This window comes from Prosopis cineraria, unplaced genomic scaffold (assembly GCF_029017545.1).
Source record: "Prosopis cineraria cultivar Desert tree isolate PC_DT_omini unplaced genomic scaffold, ASM2901754v1 PC2, whole genome shotgun sequence".
Taxonomy (NCBI): Eukaryota; Viridiplantae; Streptophyta; class Magnoliopsida; order Fabales; family Fabaceae; genus Prosopis; species Prosopis cineraria.
The window spans coordinates 20,111,551-20,133,388 of NW_026555333.1; the positions used below are offsets into that span (position 1 = coordinate 20,111,551).

At 27.1% G+C, this 21,838-nt stretch overlaps 2 protein-coding genes across 3 annotated transcripts; both read right to left on the reverse strand.

The window, feature by feature from the left end:
- Window positions 1-5,739: 5,739 nt before the first annotated feature.
- Window positions 5,740-8,418, reverse strand: LOC129301676 (receptor-like protein 19). Of its 2 annotated transcripts, XM_054940271.1 has the most exons (2): window positions 8,328-8,418; window positions 5,740-6,337 (listed from the first exon to the last, which is right to left on the reverse strand). In XM_054940271.1, exon 2 carries the CDS (start codon window positions 6,315-6,317, stop codon window positions 5,766-5,768), a length of 552 nt encoding a protein of 183 aa, XP_054796246.1. In that variant the 5' UTR covers window positions 6,318-6,337; window positions 8,328-8,418; the 3' UTR covers window positions 5,740-5,765. The 2 variants fall into 2 exon arrangements, with proteins under 2 accessions (XP_054796246.1, XP_054796245.1); XM_054940270.1 differs by lacking the exon at window positions 8,328-8,418 and having other exon boundaries at window positions 5,740-6,660.
- LOC129302623 (receptor-like protein 6) lies at window positions 6,644-8,447 on the reverse strand. The gene is made up of 2 exons (XM_054941536.1): window positions 6,730-8,447; window positions 6,644-6,665 (listed from the first exon to the last, which is right to left on the reverse strand). Exons 1-2 carry the CDS (start codon window positions 8,445-8,447, stop codon window positions 6,644-6,646), a joined length of 1,740 nt encoding a protein of 579 aa, XP_054797511.1.
- Between the last annotated feature and the right edge of the window lie 13,391 nt (window positions 8,448-21,838).

Consider the following 21,838-nt stretch of genomic DNA (forward strand, 5'->3'; position numbering starts at 1 on the left):
TCTAATCTTTATATCTAATAATCTCTTATGAAATTTTGAAAAGTCATGGAACTTTTTTATTTAGAGAGTAATTTACCAGGCTAAATGACTATAAGTCAATGAAAATTCTTGGAATGACTATAAGACACTGCAGAGTAGTCTACACGTCTAAGTTGACTATTAAATCAATAAAAAAAATTTCGATAACCTTATGAAATTTTAGAGTGGTGTACACGTCTAAATTGATTATTTAATCCATGGAAAATTTTTTCCATGACTTTGTAAAATTTTAGAGTAGTTTACACGCCTAAATTGATTATTAAATCAATGGAAAGTTTTTTTTGATGACTTTATAAAATTTTAGGTAGTTTACACGTCTAAATTGACTATTAAATCAACGGAAAGTTTGTTTAATGACTTCATTAAATTTTCGAGTAGTTTATACGTCTAAATTGGTAATTAAATCATCAATGGAAAATTTTGGGAATGGTTTTATGAAATTTTGGAGTACTTTTTCTTTTCTAAATTGACTATTAAGTCAGTGGAAGATTTTAGGAATGACTTGATATTTTAAAGCAATTTATTCATCTAATTTGACTATTAAATAAATGGAATATTTTTAGGATGAATTTAAGAAATTTTAGAGTGGCTTTCTTGTTTACAATGATTATTAAGTCCATGGAAGATTTTTAAAACAGACTCATGAAATTTTCAATCAACTTTTTTAAAAGGCTGGAATTTTTTTCTTCCAAAAACAGTTTAAAAGTCAAGAAATGTAAGTTAGATTAAATCTTGCTGTCCATATTTATTTTGAACCACATAAAATATGAGAAGATAATATTTTAAGAGTTGTTTACCTATCGAAATTGGACAAGTCTTTACTAGCTCAAAGTTATTGTGATATTTTGTGTAGAAATTTATGTAAAAAGAGGTGGTAATTCATATATTATTAATTCTCATTTTCTATATCTAATAATTATAGCACCACACAAAATTTCGGCAATGTTATTTTTATGCAATTTTAATTTTAATGTAGATTACGTAGATATGAGTGGATGTGCACACACAAAATGCCCTTGGTAAATTCTAAGGGAAATATTAGTTCAATAACTTAGACTCTTTCACATTTTTTTTATAGCTTTTATGTCAAAACTATGTTTTATAATTTAATGTTGAGAATGAACAAAAATAATATCATTATCCTTCTCAAACCTGGGATTCAAAATTATATTGCATTTAGTTGTTTTCAGTGTTTAACTTGACAAATATATATATATATATATATATATAATGATCAAAATTTTAAATTTATAGGATTTTTTTCATCAAAAAAGTAAAAGTGAAAATTCCAATGAAAGACATCAATTGGGAAAATAAAAATTTGGTCCAGGCCAAGGTTGGAATCTCCATTTTTTTTATAATAACAAAACACTTAAAATATATACGTTTTACAAGATCATTAAGTTTAGTGCAAGAGGCAAATGGGCAAGAAAACGGAATACAAATGAAGACTAGACCCTTATTCTAAGATTTTATTTTCGCTGTTGCAAAAAGTATATTTTATAAAAAAGAACCATGTTTTAGATCAAGTTCGAACATGTTTTGGATCTAGATTTAAAAAATAGAATGATACAGCAATTTTCTTCTTAGTAATTTTTTGTTTGAAGTTCCTTATTGAGACTAGCATTTCTCATTTACCACTTTCAATATTTGATATCATAGTATTTAATATTTATAACAAAAGATAAATAAATTCAAAGCGAACCATTGATTTTCAACTTGAAGGAAAGGGGAAAAATCTTCTATACTTTTTAAGCTATGCGATATATTTATGAGATTTATGAAAGAGTCTATAGTGTATACATAGTCATTAACAAAAATATTCCGATACAAAGTAAAAACATAAAAGCATCAATTGATAAAATATTTAAAAACATTAATAAAACCATATATAGTAATAGTCACTAAAAAAATGACTTTTAGCAGTCACTTTTTGAAAATAAACAATCTACAGCAACAAAAAAAATCGCCTATGAAAGTCTCACTTTTTACTGTGACTCCAAAAAGTCACCATTGATTGTCAAACTTTTAACTGCGACAAGTATATGTCGCCATCAAAAATCTAAATTTTAACAGCAATATATATGTCGTCACTAAAAATTTACAATCAATGACAACTTTTAAAGTTACCACTGAAAGTTTGACTTTCGTAACAATTAATACTAACTAGATATGATCATTATAATTTTTTATTTTTTGTTTAATCTAATATTTAACATTTTAAGACATTAATCTTGTTGTATTATTGTAATTTTATAATGAATATATAAAATAACGTAATGAGTTTTGACACTACTATCGAATAGCATAAAATTAATAAAAACTAGATTTTGTAGTAAAGCACAATCTAAGTCGTCTCTCTAAGAGTTAATAGAGTAACTATTTAAATTATGATTATGAAAAGGTAAATAATGGGGGGTTTTTTTATGAGATTAAAAATAAATTAGAAATAAATAAACAGAGAAATTTCAACTAAGAAAATTATCAAGAACAAGCAGCGTAATCAATCACAACCCAAAGTTAGGCCAAATTACTCTTAAGTTACTATATCAATCGATTATAGCAAGCAAAACCTCAGATAAAATTTATAACCCAAAAATTATGCAATAAAGTTACTCTAATCAGCAATAGCAATTAAAGCATAAAATTCAGAGGTAGCGAGACGAAGAGAAAATTAGAATAAAGCTAAAATAAATTCTTCCTTAAATATCAAAGACTCTAATTAAAATTTAAGATCATGGTTTATGATTGATCACACCAAAAATTTAGCTCTCCATAAAATTAAAAATCAAACAATATAAAATGAGAAATTGAGAAGCCATCATCCAAAAAATTGGAAGAAGAAAAGGTGAACGGCGATCGCTATTCTTTTTCCCTTTTTTTTTCGTTAAAATTGTGGTCGCTACGCTGTTTTTCCCTCTTTTCTTCCGTGATCCTCCTCTTTCGTCTTTTCTCCGATCGTGCTTCTCATTCCTCATATATATGTGTGTGTTCGTACGCCTCTTCCAACTTGAAACTTAATAATTTAATAAAAAAATAAAACTACCTTAAATAACCCTAAATGAAAACTACACTAAAATATCCAAGATAAATATAAACGAAATTTCTAAAATTTAATTCTTGATTTGATCTCCAAGCATGTCCATATTCTTCTTATCCAATATGTTCTTTATCAATATCTTTCAAATTGAATTTAGAAGATCTGCACAAATAAAATAAAATTAAATAGCACCTGTGCAAAAAATATTAAAGATATTGTTTATATTTTAAAATCAAAGATTTAATTAGTTAAAATCCCAAAACTGAATATTGGCTAATAAAATTAAATAATATCTAATTAAACTCTATTAGCTTCAAATAAATATTTAAAAGTTTAAATTAAAAGGATAAAAATATATAAAATTATCATTTATCAAGTTTTCATTTAATATATTTTATGGTTAAATTGTAACTTTAAAATAATGAAATTATTTTATGAGATTAAGGTATTATTTAATTGCTAATAAGCTAGTCTAAAGAAGTAAGCCAAACTAGAGTATTATTTTATGTCAATTTTTGTTATTAAGTAATGTTTGGTTCATTGATTCTGTCTAACTATTTATGCCAGTTTGGTTCATTTGTTTTGGTTAATTAACTTTGAATCTAACTAAATTGACCAACACACCCCTATGTGAAGTGATAAATTCATTCAAATATTTGATATTTAAATTTGGAATGCATATAACGTAGTAATGAGTCTCTCTATTTTCAAATATTTTATAATTAAATTAGTATTTTAAATAATAACACTACTTGTTTATAATAATTAGACATGTGATAGTTGAATTTATTTATTTATAGAATTATATTTTATCTAATCTAATTTTTTAATTCAAATTCTACATTTAATACTAGTAACTTTAAAGTTTGATGCCGATTTAAATGCTCCCAATTCAATGGCTAATGATAAGGAAGAGGAAGATGAAAATAAAATAAATAAAGTATTCTAAAATTCTACTTTTAACTTTTGCAATATATGAAATATATTTATGTATGTAATGCTATATAATTTTTTTTTTGTTTGATGCTGTCTTGTGACATAAGGATAAAAAAATTAGATAATATAGTGTATAATTTTCTTATAAAATTATAATTTAAAAATGAAAAAAATTAAAAAAGTAAAATGTAATGTTAAAACAAACCAATTACATTACTTAAGAGTTATTATTAATTAAAAGTAAATATAAAATTTTAAATAAAACTAGCTAGAAAAATGAAGAATTATGATCTAATGTATAATAATCTATATTTTTATTATTTATTCTTAGATATTTTTATATTATGATTATAAATATAAATATTAAAATAAATAATACAATGACCTGGAGAAGTAAAAAAAATTAAAATACATAATATAAATGATATTATATCAATTATATTTATAGTTTACTTTAGACAAAATAAATAATATAATTTGCTATTTTAATAAATTAAAACAATTAGATTGAAGTATTTAATGAAAGTAATGATATTTTATAATATTTAAGATATATGTGTGCTTATTTAGTTTAATAATATATATTTAATTATGTAATAATAGAATGTAGGTTCATCTTAACTCAATGGCAAAATGGTGGGATATAAAAGAAGGAGGTCATAAGTTCAAACCTTGAAAGTGACAATTTGTGAAATGAAAATATAAATTGATAGTATAATGACACATGGCATGATGTGGAGGGTGACATATGGAAGGTGACATGACACCATATGGTTAAAACTAGCATTACTTTTCAGCGGCCATTGATGTGTGGTTTAAATTTATGTGACAAATTTTGTCGTTGTCGATTATCAACTTTCGATAGTGACAAATTTTTCTTTCTGTGATGACATTTGCTGCTGCTGATTGAATATTTTTAATAGCAACTTTTATTGTCATTGCAAATAAAATTAGTGACAAGAGCTCTCATAACAAGTCATTGTTGACTAAGTCAAATTTTTTGTAGCGAGTTCAAGTACATATTATAATAAAAAACCATTAATCCATCACACAAACATTAAATGTAAGCTCTATCAAATTCAAAATCATTGTACAATTGTATGAATGAATTATCTAATTCATATCTTTATTCAACAATCATAGCCAAACTGAATCATATTTGAATATGCGACTCCTGATCATCCTCTTCACCTAAAATTTACAATAATAACACAATTAGATAAGTAATAAAATTAAAGCAAATTATTAATAGAGATAAGAAGTAGAATGGACAAAAGCAACATTAAAAAATTATTACAATATATTTTATTATCAAATCTTTACAACTATATATGATTCATTCTTTTAACAATAAAAAATCATTTTTTTAATCAACTAGTGCAGATCTTAAAAATGGTACATAGAATTTAAGGAAAAATTATGTATAATTTTCAAATAAGGGACTTATTTACCACCACATACCCGCATCACGAAGAACCAGTCATGAGGAACGTAGCAAGAATGCATGATAAAGGTAGGTGCAATATTTTGTTTTGAAATATTGAATAAAAACATTGCACTAAAAATAAGTCTAAGGTTTTAAACACTCTTGGACCTGTAATTTAGAGGCCAATTTTCATTTAACACTAAAACCAAATGCACATGCATCTATATTTCAAACAATATAATAAATTTTGCTGAATATGGTCATATATTTCGTTTACCTTATAAATCAACACTCAAATCATGTTTGTTGAACAAAGAGTGATGCTTAACGACTCCAACGCAGAACTACGTGCCATTTTCCCTCATGCCTTTGATAATCAAGATAAAGTTGTGGAAAGATGCTACAAAGGACATTGTCCACCCACCTCCAGTAACGTACCTTCCATTGCTTCCAAAAGAAAAGAGGCCCAACAATAATGGCTAAGCCAAAAATCAATCCAAATTCCATGCCCGTGATAAACTTGAAATCAATTCCATGATCCTTTCTAGATGCTAGAAGTGGCATCGGTCCAGGCTTTCCATAACTTGGAGTTTTGGTCAAAGGAGGTCCATAGAGCCCATCATTGCCTTGGAAGGAAGAGACATCAAATGATTGAAGTTGTGTGCTTGTAGGGATCATTCCCATCAAATGATTAAATGAAAGGTTCAAAAATGAAAGGAATGACAAACTTGCAAGCTCTATTGGAATCTCTCCAGTCAAAGAATTGCTTGAAAGATCCAAGGATTCAAGCTGCTTCATATTTCCAATTGAAGATGGGATTTTGCCTGAGAAACCATTATTTGATAAATTGAGAACATGAAGAACTTCAAACTTCATCAGCTCTTTAGGTATAGGCCCTTCAAAACGGTTAGATGAGAAGTCAATCAAAGTAAATAAGTTTAGTATTTTTTCCAACTCCATATATTTGCCTTTACTCATAATTTTCACCGTGTCATAGTAGTAACCGGTTCCATTATAAATAATTAGGTCATAATTGGAGTCCCAAAAACCTTTACTCATTGCTTCCCATGTTGTGAAGGTTCTTGTTGGAAGAAAACCACTGAAGTTATTAAAAGACAAATCAATAATTTGAAGGACTGGCCAAGTTCCATTGATGTCAAAACATTCAATGGGGCCCTCTAATCTGTTCCCTCGCAATACCATCACCCGCAATGTGGATATTTTCTTCAACAAGCATGGAAAGTGTCCCTCGATATGATTATTCCCAAGATTTAGCATCTCTAAGTACTTGCATCTAGCAAGAGACTCGGGAATTAGCCCACTCAATTGATTTTCATGGATATCTAAAGCCTTTAACCAACATGATTCTGGAAATGAATTAGGGATTTTACCAGTGAGCTTGTTGTTTCCAAGACTTAATACCCAAAGCATCTCACTCTCTATCAAACAAGCTGGAATTGTCCCTTTGAAGCTATTATTGGAAAGATCGAGCTCATTTAGAAGAGAAGCTTCGCACAAGGAACGAGGAATGTGTCCATGAAATTTGTTTTCAGAAAGAGAGAGGAAAAAAGTGGAAGATAAATGGGTTCCAATATTGTGTGGAATAATAGAGTTGAAGTTATTACTTGAGCAGTCCAAATAAGCCACAGAAGAGAACACTGGAATTCGTCCTTGGAGTTCATTGGAATGAAGATCAAGAACATAGAAATTATTTGTGAGATTTTTCATAGATTCAAAACCTGTCAAATAATTGATAGAAAGATTTAACCACTGTAATCCTTGAAGTTTCCAAATCCAATGAGGTATCAATCCTTGAATATGGTTGTTTGAGAGGTCAAGAGAACAAACCATCGTAGAATGGTTTCTTAAGAACGCTGGGAATTCAGTCAAGTTACAAGAAGCTAATCCAAGATGAAATATGTTTGGAAATGAAGAGAGGTTAGCATCAATAACCATGGATAAGTTGTTGTAAGAAAGATCTAATATATCTAAATATTGATGACTTTGAAACATATCAGGCTTTATTTCACCATCAAAATGGTTGAATGAAAGATCAACGTATGCTATAGATGGGAGTGCAAATAGAGAAGAAGGGATTGGACCAGTGAAGTTTGTTTTTCTTACTATTAAAGTCTCAAGAGATCCATTTAGTGGGAAGTATGGCAAGGAACCGTGGAGATTGTCATTGTGAAGTATGCTTACAAAGGACAGTGTTTCTATTTGGAATATCTTATGCGGAAAATCTCCCCTCAAGTTGCAATCTTGAAGACTCAGGATAGTCAATTTCTTTAAATTGGCAAAGCTTTCGGGCACTATGGATGATAGATCATTACTATCAAGATAAAGTTTTGAGAGATTCTCAAGTCTCTCCAATGAAGAATCAATGGGTCCGAAGAGATTGCACCCCATCATGCTCACTTCTTCAAGACTAGGAATTGCTAACAAAGCATTGCTCCAATCTTTTCCTTGAGCTGATATTTTTACATAATCTAGGTACAAATACCTGATTTTTGTTAGGTTTTGGACTAGTTGTTGCAAATTTGGAATTTCAAGTTTCAAGGATGAAGAAGAAGGTAAATCAAGACTAACCAAATTTTTCAACTGGGAAATCTCCATTGGTATTTGCCCTGCAAAAAAATTATCAGACAAATTCAAAGAGACCAAGTTCTTCAAATTTCCAATTGTAGGCGGAATTGAAGAATTGAAATGATTATGACTCAAATCCAAGTTTTGAAGATGCTGGAAACAGAAAAGAGCACTTGAATTATGCAATTCTCCATCTATGAATTCCCAACTCAAGTCCAGACCAACAACGCGCCCCTCCTTATCACAAGTTACACCGCTCCAATCACAGTAATAAAAAATAAAGCTTTGATTCCAGCTTACTAGTTTAGTAGACCATGAAGCATCGAACTTGAATTCATTGTTCTTCAGTTGCAGCAATAGTGATTGTTGATCTTCAATACAAAAACCGGACACCGCCAACAAGTGGCTGCGAAGACGCATGTAGCAAAATAGTATGGAGTGAAGAGATAAAATTGAAAGGATCCTCATAATGGAAGATTATGAAGGATGCTTCCTTGTGCAATCAGATAATCAAGTTCTCTGATACAAACTATTTATGTCTTCTTCAATATTCATGACATTAGACCTCCACTTAATTTGCGGAAGTCAAACTTCATTTCATGAATAATAAAAAATTTTATTACGTAGGACCATCTATCAAGGAACAGAGAGAGAGAGAGAGAGAGAGAGAGAGAGAGAGAGAGGAGAGAGAGAGAGATGAGAGAGAGAGAGAGAGAGAGAGAGAGAGAGAGAGAGAGAGAGAGATGAATTGACAGGTGTTTTCTAAAAGTCATTGCAAGAGTCTATGTCAAAGTTAGGAACACGCGAAATTTTTCAAGTTAGAATATTAATTGTTATTAATTCTTATTTATTTTTCACATTAGAATACTTTCAAGTTATAATATAATTAAATTCTTATTATTCATATCATTTAGAACACTGTACAATTTTTGCTCTTTTTTTTAAACTTTTTGTAGTTTTAATTATATGTTTTCAATGTTATAACAAAAATCAACACCCAAGAGAGAGTTTTCCTGGTGAAAAAAGTTCATATTAATTGGGTCTTAAGTTCACCAAGATCAAGACATGCTTTTAGGTTGATAAAGTTCTCACATTAGTAGTAGAATTTTTTTCTCATGACCTATGGATCATAGGTTAAATTCTAATTAATTGAACTAACTTTTGGTGGAAACACCCTAGAAAGTTAATAAATCTATTTAACCAAAAGTGCATTCCAAGGCTAAAGTGCAGTCAATTAGGTTGGTTGTGTTTGGATTAAGAAATTTGCAACCAAGGTTGAAAGCAATTGCAGTTAGCAAACTTGAGGTTAGAAAAAACAAACGTCTCTTTATCATGACTTTATTTGAATAATTTTTTAAAATATCAGTTAAATAAATTAAAATTTATTTGAATGATTTGATTTAAAATTTAGTTGATATGTATATAAATTTTATGATATATATACACACACAATGTAAAAGAAAAGGCGCATATATAATTAACTATTGTTTGTGAATTATAAAATATAAAATAAATTGTTAAATTATAAAATATTAAAATCTAAAAATTTAAAATAAATAGATAAATTATAAAATTCTAAATTTAGAACCTTTTGACCAAACTGATATGCTCTGTGTGATTTACAATTTGATCTTTAATTATTTATTTAAATAAATGTTTTTTTTCATAATTTGGTCCTTAGAACACATAATATTGTTGCAAAATTTAATATAGGCAGATAGCATGTATTTGGGTGGGGCATGCTCGATGGTCATCTCCAGCGGCTCCACCATCGTATACTGCGAAATGGACGGAAGAAAACCGGCGACCTCCTAAACCAAGAGACGATAGAATGCCAGCCATGGACGAACGCGAAGCAATTACATGTTGTAGGCCATGGCCCAAGCCGAGGTTATTAGGATGTAAAAATCGCAAAACGTCTTGTTTGGATGGAAAAAAATTTCAACTGAAGTTATGGTTTAAATGAGCTTTTTTCCTGAAGTTATCTTTCCTGGATTCTGCATTCAGCCTTGGTACTAGTGAGCCATTGTTTTGCATTCAGATGTCTTTTCTTTGTATTTTTGGCCAAAGACAAGCAAGACGACAACATCAAATAATAATAATAATAATAATAATAATAATAATTACAAAAGATGAAGAGAGAGAAATTAGTGGGGACAAAGGAGAAGGATGAGAGAAATTCTTATATGCTCACGTCGCTTATAACATTTTTTTTAATAATAAAAATACAGCAATTCACATTATTTTAATTCTATTAGTCTTACAATATTTTAATGTTTATATTTTTGGATTTAAATCCTTTAAATTGAGATCTGTGAATTTCAATTTAGCTTTTTTAAACAAAGAAAATAGCTAATATTTTATACAAATTAATAAAATGATTCAGTGAAGTTTACCCTTTTAGTATTTTTCATCATTTTATTATTTTTTATAAAGTATTATATATTCTTTCTCAATTTTTAAAAGGCAAACTTCACTGAAATCATCATGACAGATGTATTATGTTCAGAATATTATTAGAGATCAACTTATAGATCATATCAATTGAATATTTTGTAATCTATAGCTTTTCATAAGTGAATATTTAAACTTATAAATCATATCAATTAAATATTTTGTAATCTGTAGCTTTTCAGAATTGAATATTTAAGATTTCTTACTTATTAATTGTCACTTTAAGTTTAGTATTTTTTTTTACTTATCAATTAGTCAAAAAATATATACTAAAAAATTTATGCATATTTTTGTCATTAAAAGCCTTAACTGGCTTTTGAATCAAATTATTCAAATAAAATTTAATTTATCTCTGACTTATAAAAAAGGTATCCAAATATTAATCATGTTTCATTAACTAACTTTTCTTCTAACCTCATGGCAACCTTAGTTCAATCATGACTTCAGTTTTAAATTTTTTAATCCAAACACACACTAAATTTGTCAGAAAACTCCTTAGAAAATATGTTTTGAATTGTGTCCAATAATACTATTATTAAGAGCAATTCCAACACAATTGTTGAAACTCCTCATGATTAATTAAGTGAAACCTCCTTAACAATAGACATATATTTTTAGAACAAAGCAAAATAACTTGCTGAACAGCCCTATAGTTTTTGATATTTCAAACACAAAAAAAAATCCTAATATCTTATTAATAATAATTCTAATTAAATTAGAATCTCACAATATCATATCTTCCCATACTAATTAAATTGGAATTTTCATATATATTGCCAGCCACTCTAATTAATTAGAATTTCATAATATAATATCCATAAGTCCTATTTTTACATCAATAATACTTCAATTAAATGAGTACTACAACTATCCTGGTTCAATAGTAGAACAAGAATGAAACAAACCCATGTACAAATTCACTAAACCCATAAGTATAATTTGCAACATATATACTCTGTTATTTAATCATCTATGATTTTTCAAATATGATGATTTAATTTATCATACCTCAAAATAAATCATACAATAAGCAATCTGTTTTTCTTAACAAACCAATGCTCATAATATATTAACACGATCAATCACATGCATAAATCACACCTCATGTGTAACACTGGATCACAACTCTAGTAGTATCAATTAATGGAAAATCTCACATTCAAAACTCGATTAAATTTATAACAAATAAGAAACATTTTGTGCATTGACTATGATTCAGTCTTCAGACCAAACCAATACTTTGATATTCCCAAAAAGAATGAAAGCAATGTGGTCCAGCCTTGCTACGGAACAAAAGATAACTTATTGCATTTATAATTTATTACTTTCTCAACCAAATATTTATCATATTAAAAACTTACAAAATTGCTGACACATGATTGATCTTTAAATTCCTTAAAGAAACCAAGTGCAACATGTTTGTTTTTCACCATAGTTTCCAAAATTGTGTTCCACCCTCAATATTTATATAAATTGAATGCTCATTATATGTCTCATAATAAACAATTCATAATATATCGTAATTGACATTCTCAAATATGCTAAACCTATGTTTAGATACATGGAGATTTAGATTTATGCCATATTCATTGTTTGAGTAATTTAAAAGGGAGAATGACAAAGAGGTCAAAAAAGGACTAATTAATTCAAGTTAAGTTCCAAGTGTCAAATTTCATAAATTTGCAAGTCCGTCTCTTAATTTTATAATTGCATTGTGATAGATTTGTAGCTTATTTTCTAAATTTTAACATAGTTAAAGAATAAAAAATTGTTTTCTCTGTTAAAATTTGGAATATATGTTGTAACTTCATCACAACAAAGTTGCAAAATTGAGAGATTGAGTTGCAAATTCTTAAAATTTGACACTTGTAACATAACTTGAATTAATTAATCTTTTTAGAACCTCTCTGTCATTCTCCCAATTAAAAATGTATAGACCCAAATTTAAATTTAAATTCTACTTCAGTCTCTTTATAATTTGAAATCCTTAAGACCTTATTATTTTAAATCCTACCTCAATATCATTGTAATTTGATTAGCCCATCAGCAACGCCGAACAAAATCAAATTGCCAATGACAACTAGGACCAAAACGCAGCCACCACCAACTGGGACAGAGCCACTACCACCGACCTGGGCCAAATAGTAGGCACGAATCGGCATCGTATAATTGAATTCTATTGAGACCGAACTGTTGGCATCAACTAAGAGCCAATGGCGTAATGGAAAATTAAATTTTCCTTTACATCAATGGTTCTCCAAGAATACAAGGCAAATTTATATCAACAACATTAAGAAATTATGGAGAAGAAAACTAATCAACGTAAAAATTAATTAATTGCCATCTTTTTAGGTGGCATTCCTTCTTTTCACATTATAAAACATTTTCTATAATGTACTCTTTATTTTTTGGAAGGATTTTAGTTAAAAATCATGAAAGAGAGATATTTCTTAGTGGGTTCCAAAATATTTTAAAAATTCTCTGCAGAATTTTTGGACTAAATTAAAATAAAATGGGAGGCTAAAAAAACCACCCTTTTACAAAAGAAAGAAAAAATGATTGACAACCGATATTAGTAAATTAATAAGTAAAATTAGAGAATTAAGGACTAATAATTTTGCATTTGGGATAAAATGATTGAATTAGTTTGATTATTCACAAGTCATATAATTTACAATTGATAATAATAAATTAACAAATAAAAGTTAGATAATTAACAACTGATATTAGTATGATTATTAACAAGTAAAATCAGGCAATTTACGAATGATATTGTTAAGTTAACAAATGAAATAAAAAAAATTAACATTTAATGATGGTGCTTTTCGGTTCAATTGAGTGAACAAGCCTTATAAAGGATTTACAAATTAAGTTAAGTAGTTAACAAACCATATTAACAAATTAACAAATAAAGTTTTGAAATTAATAAGTAATGTTCTTAAAATTATGGAGTCATGTAATTAACTAGTTAATTATTTAACCAGTACTGTTAAGGAATAACAAGTACAAGTAAGCAATTAACAAATAAATTTAAATAGTAATTAAGTACTTGTTAAGTTTGAAGAAGGGCATTTCAGTCTTGTATCTATTTTATTTCGCTTTAGTCTAGAAATCTTGCAAAAAAAAAAATAAATTTTTTTAAACCCATGATTAAATATCTCTCTTTCATAGTCCTTGACTGAAATTCTCCTTTATTTTTTCTACTCGTGAGATTCTCTGTGATTTCCTTCTGAATTTGAGCATCATATTGCCACTGACTAATTCAACGGATTTACACCGCTATGACAATAATAACGTGGTAGTGAATCTGCTTCACGTTTCAAGCAATACAACACAGTCCCATTCAATACAACGAGATGACGAGAACAGCAGGTACACCTCCAAAAAAAACAGAGAGAGAGAGAGAGAGAGAAACGAATGTTTCACGAGGAAGAATTTGGGTCGCTTGAGTTTTGACACATGAAATAAATTAAATGGAAACAGAACCTCTCCAGTTTTTTTTTTTTTTAATTATCTTTTCCCCTCAATTTCTCTAACCACAACCATTCATTAAATCTATGGCTAAAACATATTTATTTAATACAATGATATTAATAAATTATGAAAGTGGAAGGAAAATGATAATAATAAAAAACAGCCTCCGGGTCCAAATTCAACAGGGAAATGAATTGAGAAAAAAAAAAAGTTTGATTCTGTGGATGTGAAATGTTTTTAATAATTAATAATTTAAAATTTTAAAAATAAAAAGAAATAAATTAGCAGTACCGAGTATCAATTTAGAATATTGTACCATGTTTTTTCTCTTTCTTTTTCTTTATTTTAACTAAATGTCTTCAATGTTATAAAAAAATGGAAAAATGACAATTAATAATTCCATAAGAATATTAACGATAATTATAGGTCTTGAATTATTAAATTTTTAATAACGGACCATGATCCTTACTTATTATAAATTATCTTTTATTAATTAATTTAAGATTCACAATGAACTTTTATAAATTTTTAACTAACATTACAAAGATTATCTGATACCTTTTGTTGATTTTTCAAGTCATAACAAAAAATTAAAAGCAATTGGCTTGCGATTCACAATTGATTCTCATAAATTCTCAACTAATGTTATAAATAATCCCATATGCATTTTATAAATTTCCTAATCAATTTATCTATATATTGTAACAATAACAAAGATAATAAATGATTGACTTACAATTAACAAATAACTCTCGTAAATTTTTAACTTATGTTACAAATAATTCAAAGTATATTTTGTTAATTTTTCAACTAATAATTCAAAATTTTTAATTTCAAATAAAGACCATAATTTGTTATTGTGATTTTAATAATTTAAGATCTATAATTGTCATCAATGTTCTTTTGGGACTCCTAATTGTCATTTTTTCTGAAAAATCAACACCCAAAAGAGTTAATTACCGCAAAGTTATGGGTTCAAATCTCACTGCCATTGTGATTATTGGTGGGTAATCTATAAATATTTTTATAAACGTTCATTAAACATGAAAGCATGCCCTGACCATAGTGAACTTATGCCTCTCAAAAATTAACACACATAAACTTTTATATATCAAAACAAAGATGAAGTTCAAGACTAAGGCCCAACCCAAGGGCTCTATTGTTGAGAAATAAAAAAATTTGGATGTGTTATATATTACTGTATTGATTGTAGAATATTCAAGCAACGCATTCTATTTAATAAGTCTAAAGAACATTTGTTTTTGAAATTTATCAAATCAAATACTTTATCAACAACATTAAGAAATTTTAGAGGAGAAAACTAATCAACATAAAAATTAAATTTTCCTATATATATCATTGGTTCTCACTGTAAAAAAAATTGGAATTTTTGCTCATGCATTCAAAATTTCAGTTATATATATATATATATATATATAATATTTTCTTATAATTATATACAATTATCATGTATGATCTTCTTTAAGTTATAATATTATTTTTATTTTCATTCAAAGAGGGGTAACACATGTAAGATAAAAGCTATTAATTTGCGGAGGATAATGACTATCAAGTTATAAAATTTAAAAAAGAGTTAAAGTAGTTAAGTCCTAACAAAATTAAAAAAAAAAGGCTATAAATATTGACTCAAATAATTATAAAATTCAAGAGTTTCAGTTGCAAATAAAATATTTAAATTTTAAATATAAAAATTATTTTGTAATTCAAATTCTTATTTGTAACTATTTAAATTGATATTTATAATTTATTTTTTGAAAAATTTTATCAAGAATCTAACTATCATTATGTTATTCTTTTAGGACTTTATTTTCATTCTCCTATTAACTTGCTTTTGCAAAACAATAATTTTACCATTTTCATACAAAGTTAAATGAAATTTTGAGCCCTAAATTATAAGCCCAGAAATGATTTGAATCCTAAACTTATTTTTGATGCATTTTAACTCTAAACAATTATACTTGTATCACTTTGGCCTACCTTTAATTTCAAGTAAACACAGCTCTCTCTCTCTCTCTCTCTCTCTCTCTCTCTCTCTCTCTCTCTCTCTCTCTCTCTCTCTCTCTCTCTCTCTCTCTCTCTCTCTCTCTCTCTCTCATTCTCATATTCATTTTTAGCACTTGTTTTGATATAATTTGAAATAAATAGGTAATATTTATGATTAGAAGGGAAGGAAATATTTTTAACAAATTTTTGAAATTTATTGCATATTTTTTCAGATTTTATTGAATATTATTTTTTATTCCCTAAAATGCATTTTCTATGTGGCTATATGAAAAACAAATAGAGTTGGTAATTCGAGCAGGCCAGATTTATTTGAACTGAGCTCAATTCAATTTAGACTTAAAGTATATTATCTTATATAAAAAGCTCATATAGCTAAGTTTGACCCTAATACCTTCAAGCTTTGGACTTATTTAGGCTGACTTGAACATCTAAAACTTTTTAAAAATATCTTTTTCTATTTTTTGAACCAATTTTATTTTTTAAATAACTCTTTTAAACATAAAATATTATTTGACTTTAAAAGAATAAAAGAAAAAATAATAAAAAATCAACATTGTATTTAAGTAACTCTGTTACAATTTTGTTATATTATGTATGACTTATTTATGAATGTTTCCTTTACTTATAAATTAATATTTTAGTTATTTAAATATTATTCTTATTATGGTCATATATAAATATTTTATATATTTTAATTAAATAATATTATTTTAATTATGATCAAATTGACCTTCATTCAATTACAGTTAAACCACTAATTTAAAATTATTATCCCAATTAATTCACAATTTTCAATAACTTTTAGGTAAATTGTATTTTTTTTTAAGAATATTAGAAAAATAATAATCACTATATTATATAAAATAAAATCATTTAATTATGATTAATTTTTTTAAATTATTTTTTTAACTTTTTATATTGTTTAACCTCCATATATAAGGGATATTTACTCTAATTTATTCTTAATTTTAATCAAATTTGGTGTGGATGATAACTAAATAACTATCCAAAAATATTATTTTATTTATTATATTTATCTAGAAGTAGAGTTGAGAATTCATACATGCCCAAATTTTATTTTTAAAATTATTTTTAATTTAATTTTTACTTTAAAATTAATATCTTATTTTATAAAAAATATAAAATATTTTTTTAGATACTTAAATGATATATAGGACTCACAACCTTTTTTAAAAAAATAAGTAGGCCTTAAAATATAAAAACCAATATTAAAATATATTTTAAATATTATTTTGAGTTATTAAATAATAAAAATATGAATATTTTGAATTTTTTTAAAAAATAACTTTAGTAATACACTCAAATATATGGTATTTTAGTATAAAATAATATAAAGTTTAAAAAATTAATTAATATTTATTATATTTTATATATTTTGAATATATTATTTCTTTTATTTGGATATTTGAGTTAAGCTCGAACTAGATCGAGCTTGGCCTGAATTTTTTAAACCTATTCAAGCTCCAGTCCTAAATTTGTTCGGCACATTTAGGATGACTTGTTGGGTTTGACTTACATTATTAACTCTAAAAATAGATAAAGTAAAATAATAATGTGTGAAAATCTCTTTCTCTTATTTTCTTTTTTTTTAAATTTTATTTTCTCCTCAATTTATTTTTGGTATTTTTCTAAGTATTTTTTTATTCCATTAAACTCTCATTCTATTCTCTCATTTTTATTCCTACACTTTCCACTCCCTCGCCTTTTCTTTTGACATTATATTTCCCATTTCATTAGTTTTAGAGTTATCTCCAAAATTATTGAAGCACATGCTTCACACCACTAAGCCTATTCATTCATTTCCATTCACTTTAGCTTCCTCATTCATTTCTTCTTCCACCGACTCAGTGAGCATCACGTCCTCACCACTTGAGATTCATATTCACATTCATTCTATTTCATTTAGGACTTTATTAATTCATTCTCCCATTGACTTGCTTTTGCAAAACAATAATTTTACCATTTTCATACAAAGTTAAATGAAAATTTGTACCTAAAGTATAGATCCATAAATAATTTAAACCCTAAACTTATTTCTCATACATTTTAACTCCTAAACAATTATATTTATGATAATTTAGCCCTTACCATTAATTTTAATTAAATGTAGTTAACCATCCCTCTCTCAATCCCTCTCTCAAAACCTCTGGCTCTACCTTCCATTTAGAGCTGTTAAGTAGGATTTGCCCTTGAAAGGCCAATATTTAAACGGGCTAACTCCAATTATTTTTTATTTTTCAAATTAAAAATATAAAAAAGCATATTTAAAATCCTGAAAAAAAGTTATTACACATAACATTAAATCTAAAAAAATAAGTTCAAATCAATTCATGCAACAATAAATTTAAGTATAATAAATAATAATAACATTCCAAAATTAATCCCATAACAATTATACTTTGCTAGCATCATCAACTAAATTTTAATAATTTTTATTGTTATTAACATCAATATCATTTAATTATTCTTTGTGAAGCTTCATCAGTAGCTTGGGTTTTGTTTTAGTGTAGTGTTTACTCTTTTTCATATTAAATTGTAAAAAATATATAAAAAGGTTTAAAAAAGAGACCCTTTTATTTTTGGGTCATTTTAAGCCCAATTTATTATTTTATATCTTAAAAGTCATAGTTCAATCCTAAATTTGCTTAAAATGATCTCCTCGCATACTCGGCCCTGATTAGGATTCATGGTGCTCATCACTTGATGAGCATCTGGACTGTCAATATTTTTAATCTGAATGGTCCAAATTTTATAGAATTTATTTTTTATTTTTATTTCATATTTATTATAAAAAAATTATAAAATTTTAATAAATTTACTTTTTCATCAATTTGGACAATACAAGATTTAATTTGAATGGTTTAATTTAATATTAATTTTTTTAAAAAATTTTTGTAAGTTGACCATTCAGATGTACTCTAGACAAACTGTGTCCGGAGTACATCTGGATGGTCAAGTTATGTGTCCATAATACATCTAGATGGTCAACTTATAAAATTTTTAAAAAATTAATATAAAATTAAACCATCTAGATTAAATATGTATTGTCCAAATTGATGATAAAATAAATTTATTAAAATTTTATATTTTAAAAAATATATAATAAAATATAAAAATAAAATGATAAATCAAAATGGTCCAGATTGCTCATTAGCTAATAAGCACCAAAACTAAACCCTCGTACTTGATGTTCTATGTACCATCACCTACCCCCTATGAGCGGAATGGCTAATTCAAATGAGAGGGTCCACTATCCCTTCACATTTTTGGGTCTGTTTGGTTGAAAGGGAGGTGAGGAAAGGGAAAGGGAAATTTTAAAAAAAAAAAATTCCCTCCCCTTATTTGGTAAAGTGGAGGGGAGAGAAAAATTTTCTCTCCCCCTACTCTCCCCTCCCCCTCCCCCTCCCCCTCCCCCTCCCCCTCCCCCTCCTCCTCCTCCTTCTCTCCCTCCCTCTACTCCCCTCCCTTTCAATCAAATATAGCCAAACCTATTTGAACATGTTGGAGCAAAGAGTATAGATGGGTGTAGCAAAGTGTGTTCACTCACTATCGACTCTTCATTTGAACATGAGTCCCCCAAGTTTGAATAAACAAACGTTTCAACAAACGATGCCCTTTAAAAAATAGTTTTTAATTTTATTCATATACATCAATTTAGAATATTGTAGCATGTTTTTTTTCCCTCACTTTCTAAATATCTCTATAAGTATTTATTAAACCTGAAAGCATATCCTAACTATCATAAGCTCACGCGTTACGAAATCCAATTTATCTAAACTTTCGTGTGTGGAAGCAAAGGTGCAATCCAAGACTGAAGCCTAATAGTTCTGTTGTTGAGGGGGGAGAATCTGAATGTGTTATATATTATATTGATTGCAGAATATTCAAGCAATGGCGTTCAACATCACAATGATTTATTTTGTGACACTATAGCTATTTAACAAGTCTAAATAACTTTTATTTTGAAATCCATCAAATACTTTATCAACAACATTAAGAAATTTAAGAGAAGAAAACTAATCAACGCAAAAACAATGGAATTTTTGCTCATACATTCAAATTTCGGTAGCACACGTGTACATATACATATAATATTTTCTTATAATTATATACAATTATCATCTAATGATTTTCTTTAAATTATAACATTGGAAAACGTGTATAAGATAAAAGTTATTAATTTGAGAAGGATAATGACAGTTAGGTAGTTCCTTAAGAGGAAATTAATAACAGTTAGGTACCTCATAAAATTTTCAAAGAAAAACTTGAAAGAATGGATTCAAATAATTATAAATTCAAGAGTTTTAATTACAAATAAAATATTTACATTCCAAGTATAGCAATCAATTTGTGATTTAAATTTCTATTTGTAACTATTTAAATTGATGTTTACAATTCATTTATCAAGAATCTAATTAACTATCATTAATTCATTCTGTTGGGACTATATTTTCATTCTTCCATTAATTTGTTTTCACAAATCAATAATTTTAGCATTTTCATACAATGTTAAATGACAATTTAGATTCTAAGCTATATGCTTAAGAATAATTTGAACCATAAACTTGTTCTTGGCGCATTTTAACTCCTAAGGATGTATTTGATTAGGGGGTTTTGGATGGGTGCTCCTCTCTCCCCTTATTTACTTAAGAAATTTTGCAGGGGAGGGCCCTCCCCTTCCCTAATATTGCTTCTCTCTAAATTGAGGTTTTTTTTTAGGGGGAAGATAATTTTTTAACTATTTTGACCTCCGCTATTTTTTAATATTCTAAGTATATTTATAATTAAAAAAACTCTTTTTCATATTAGATTGTGCTTCATTTCTAGACCTCCATTATTCTCATTGGATTTTAAAAAAAATTATAATTCGTCATATTTTATTATATATTTAAGGGAGTTTTTCATTTTTTATAAAAAATTGTTATCATTATAATTATTTATTTAATTTTTATTCACATATTGACAATATGATAGGATGAGTGTAAATTTTTAAGAAATTATGCAATTTGAATTGAGGTGTAAAATTATTTTCTACAAGGAACAATTAAAAGAATTTTAAACTAATATATAAAGATATAATAGTAAATTAGTTATTACCTTTCTTCCCCTCCTCTCCTAAACGAGATAAATGATCATTAAAAACTCCTCCTTCTGCTCTTCTCCAACAAAACCAAACAAGATAATATTATAAACCTTTCCTTTCCTCTCCTCCCCTTCCCTTAAACAAAACACACCCTAAACAATTATACTCATGACAATTTGACCTTTATCATTAATTTCAAGTAAACCTGATTAATTCTCCCCCCATCTAGGTCCAGGAAGGGAGCTTGGAGGCAGATGTTGGGTGGTAATTGAGGAAGATGAGGGCTTGGGAGTCTTGGCTTTCTGCCTCAAACACAGATGGAAATCCAATAATTATGAGAGAGGAAGGTATGGACGCATCTTCGATACTCATTAGTATGATGAGATATAAACCATCTATATTTTGATATGAATAATTTAGATTTAAAGTATTACTTTTTATTTTTATTTTATACTTATTAAAATAAAATATTATAAAAAAATTAATTATCAATATGGTCTAGATTTAATTTAGAGGGTCCGATTTGATACTTAAATTTTTATGATTCTTATATATTAACTATCTAAGTGTACTTTATACTATCTGTAAATTTTTATTTTGATAAATATGAAATTAAAAATTAAAATATATAAAACTAATTTGTTTCTAAAAAATATTTTAAAAAAATTAAAAGTTAAAAATTTTAAATTTGGACTATGCAAAGCACATATATATAGTCGATATATAAAAATTATCAAAATTTCAATATCAGCTT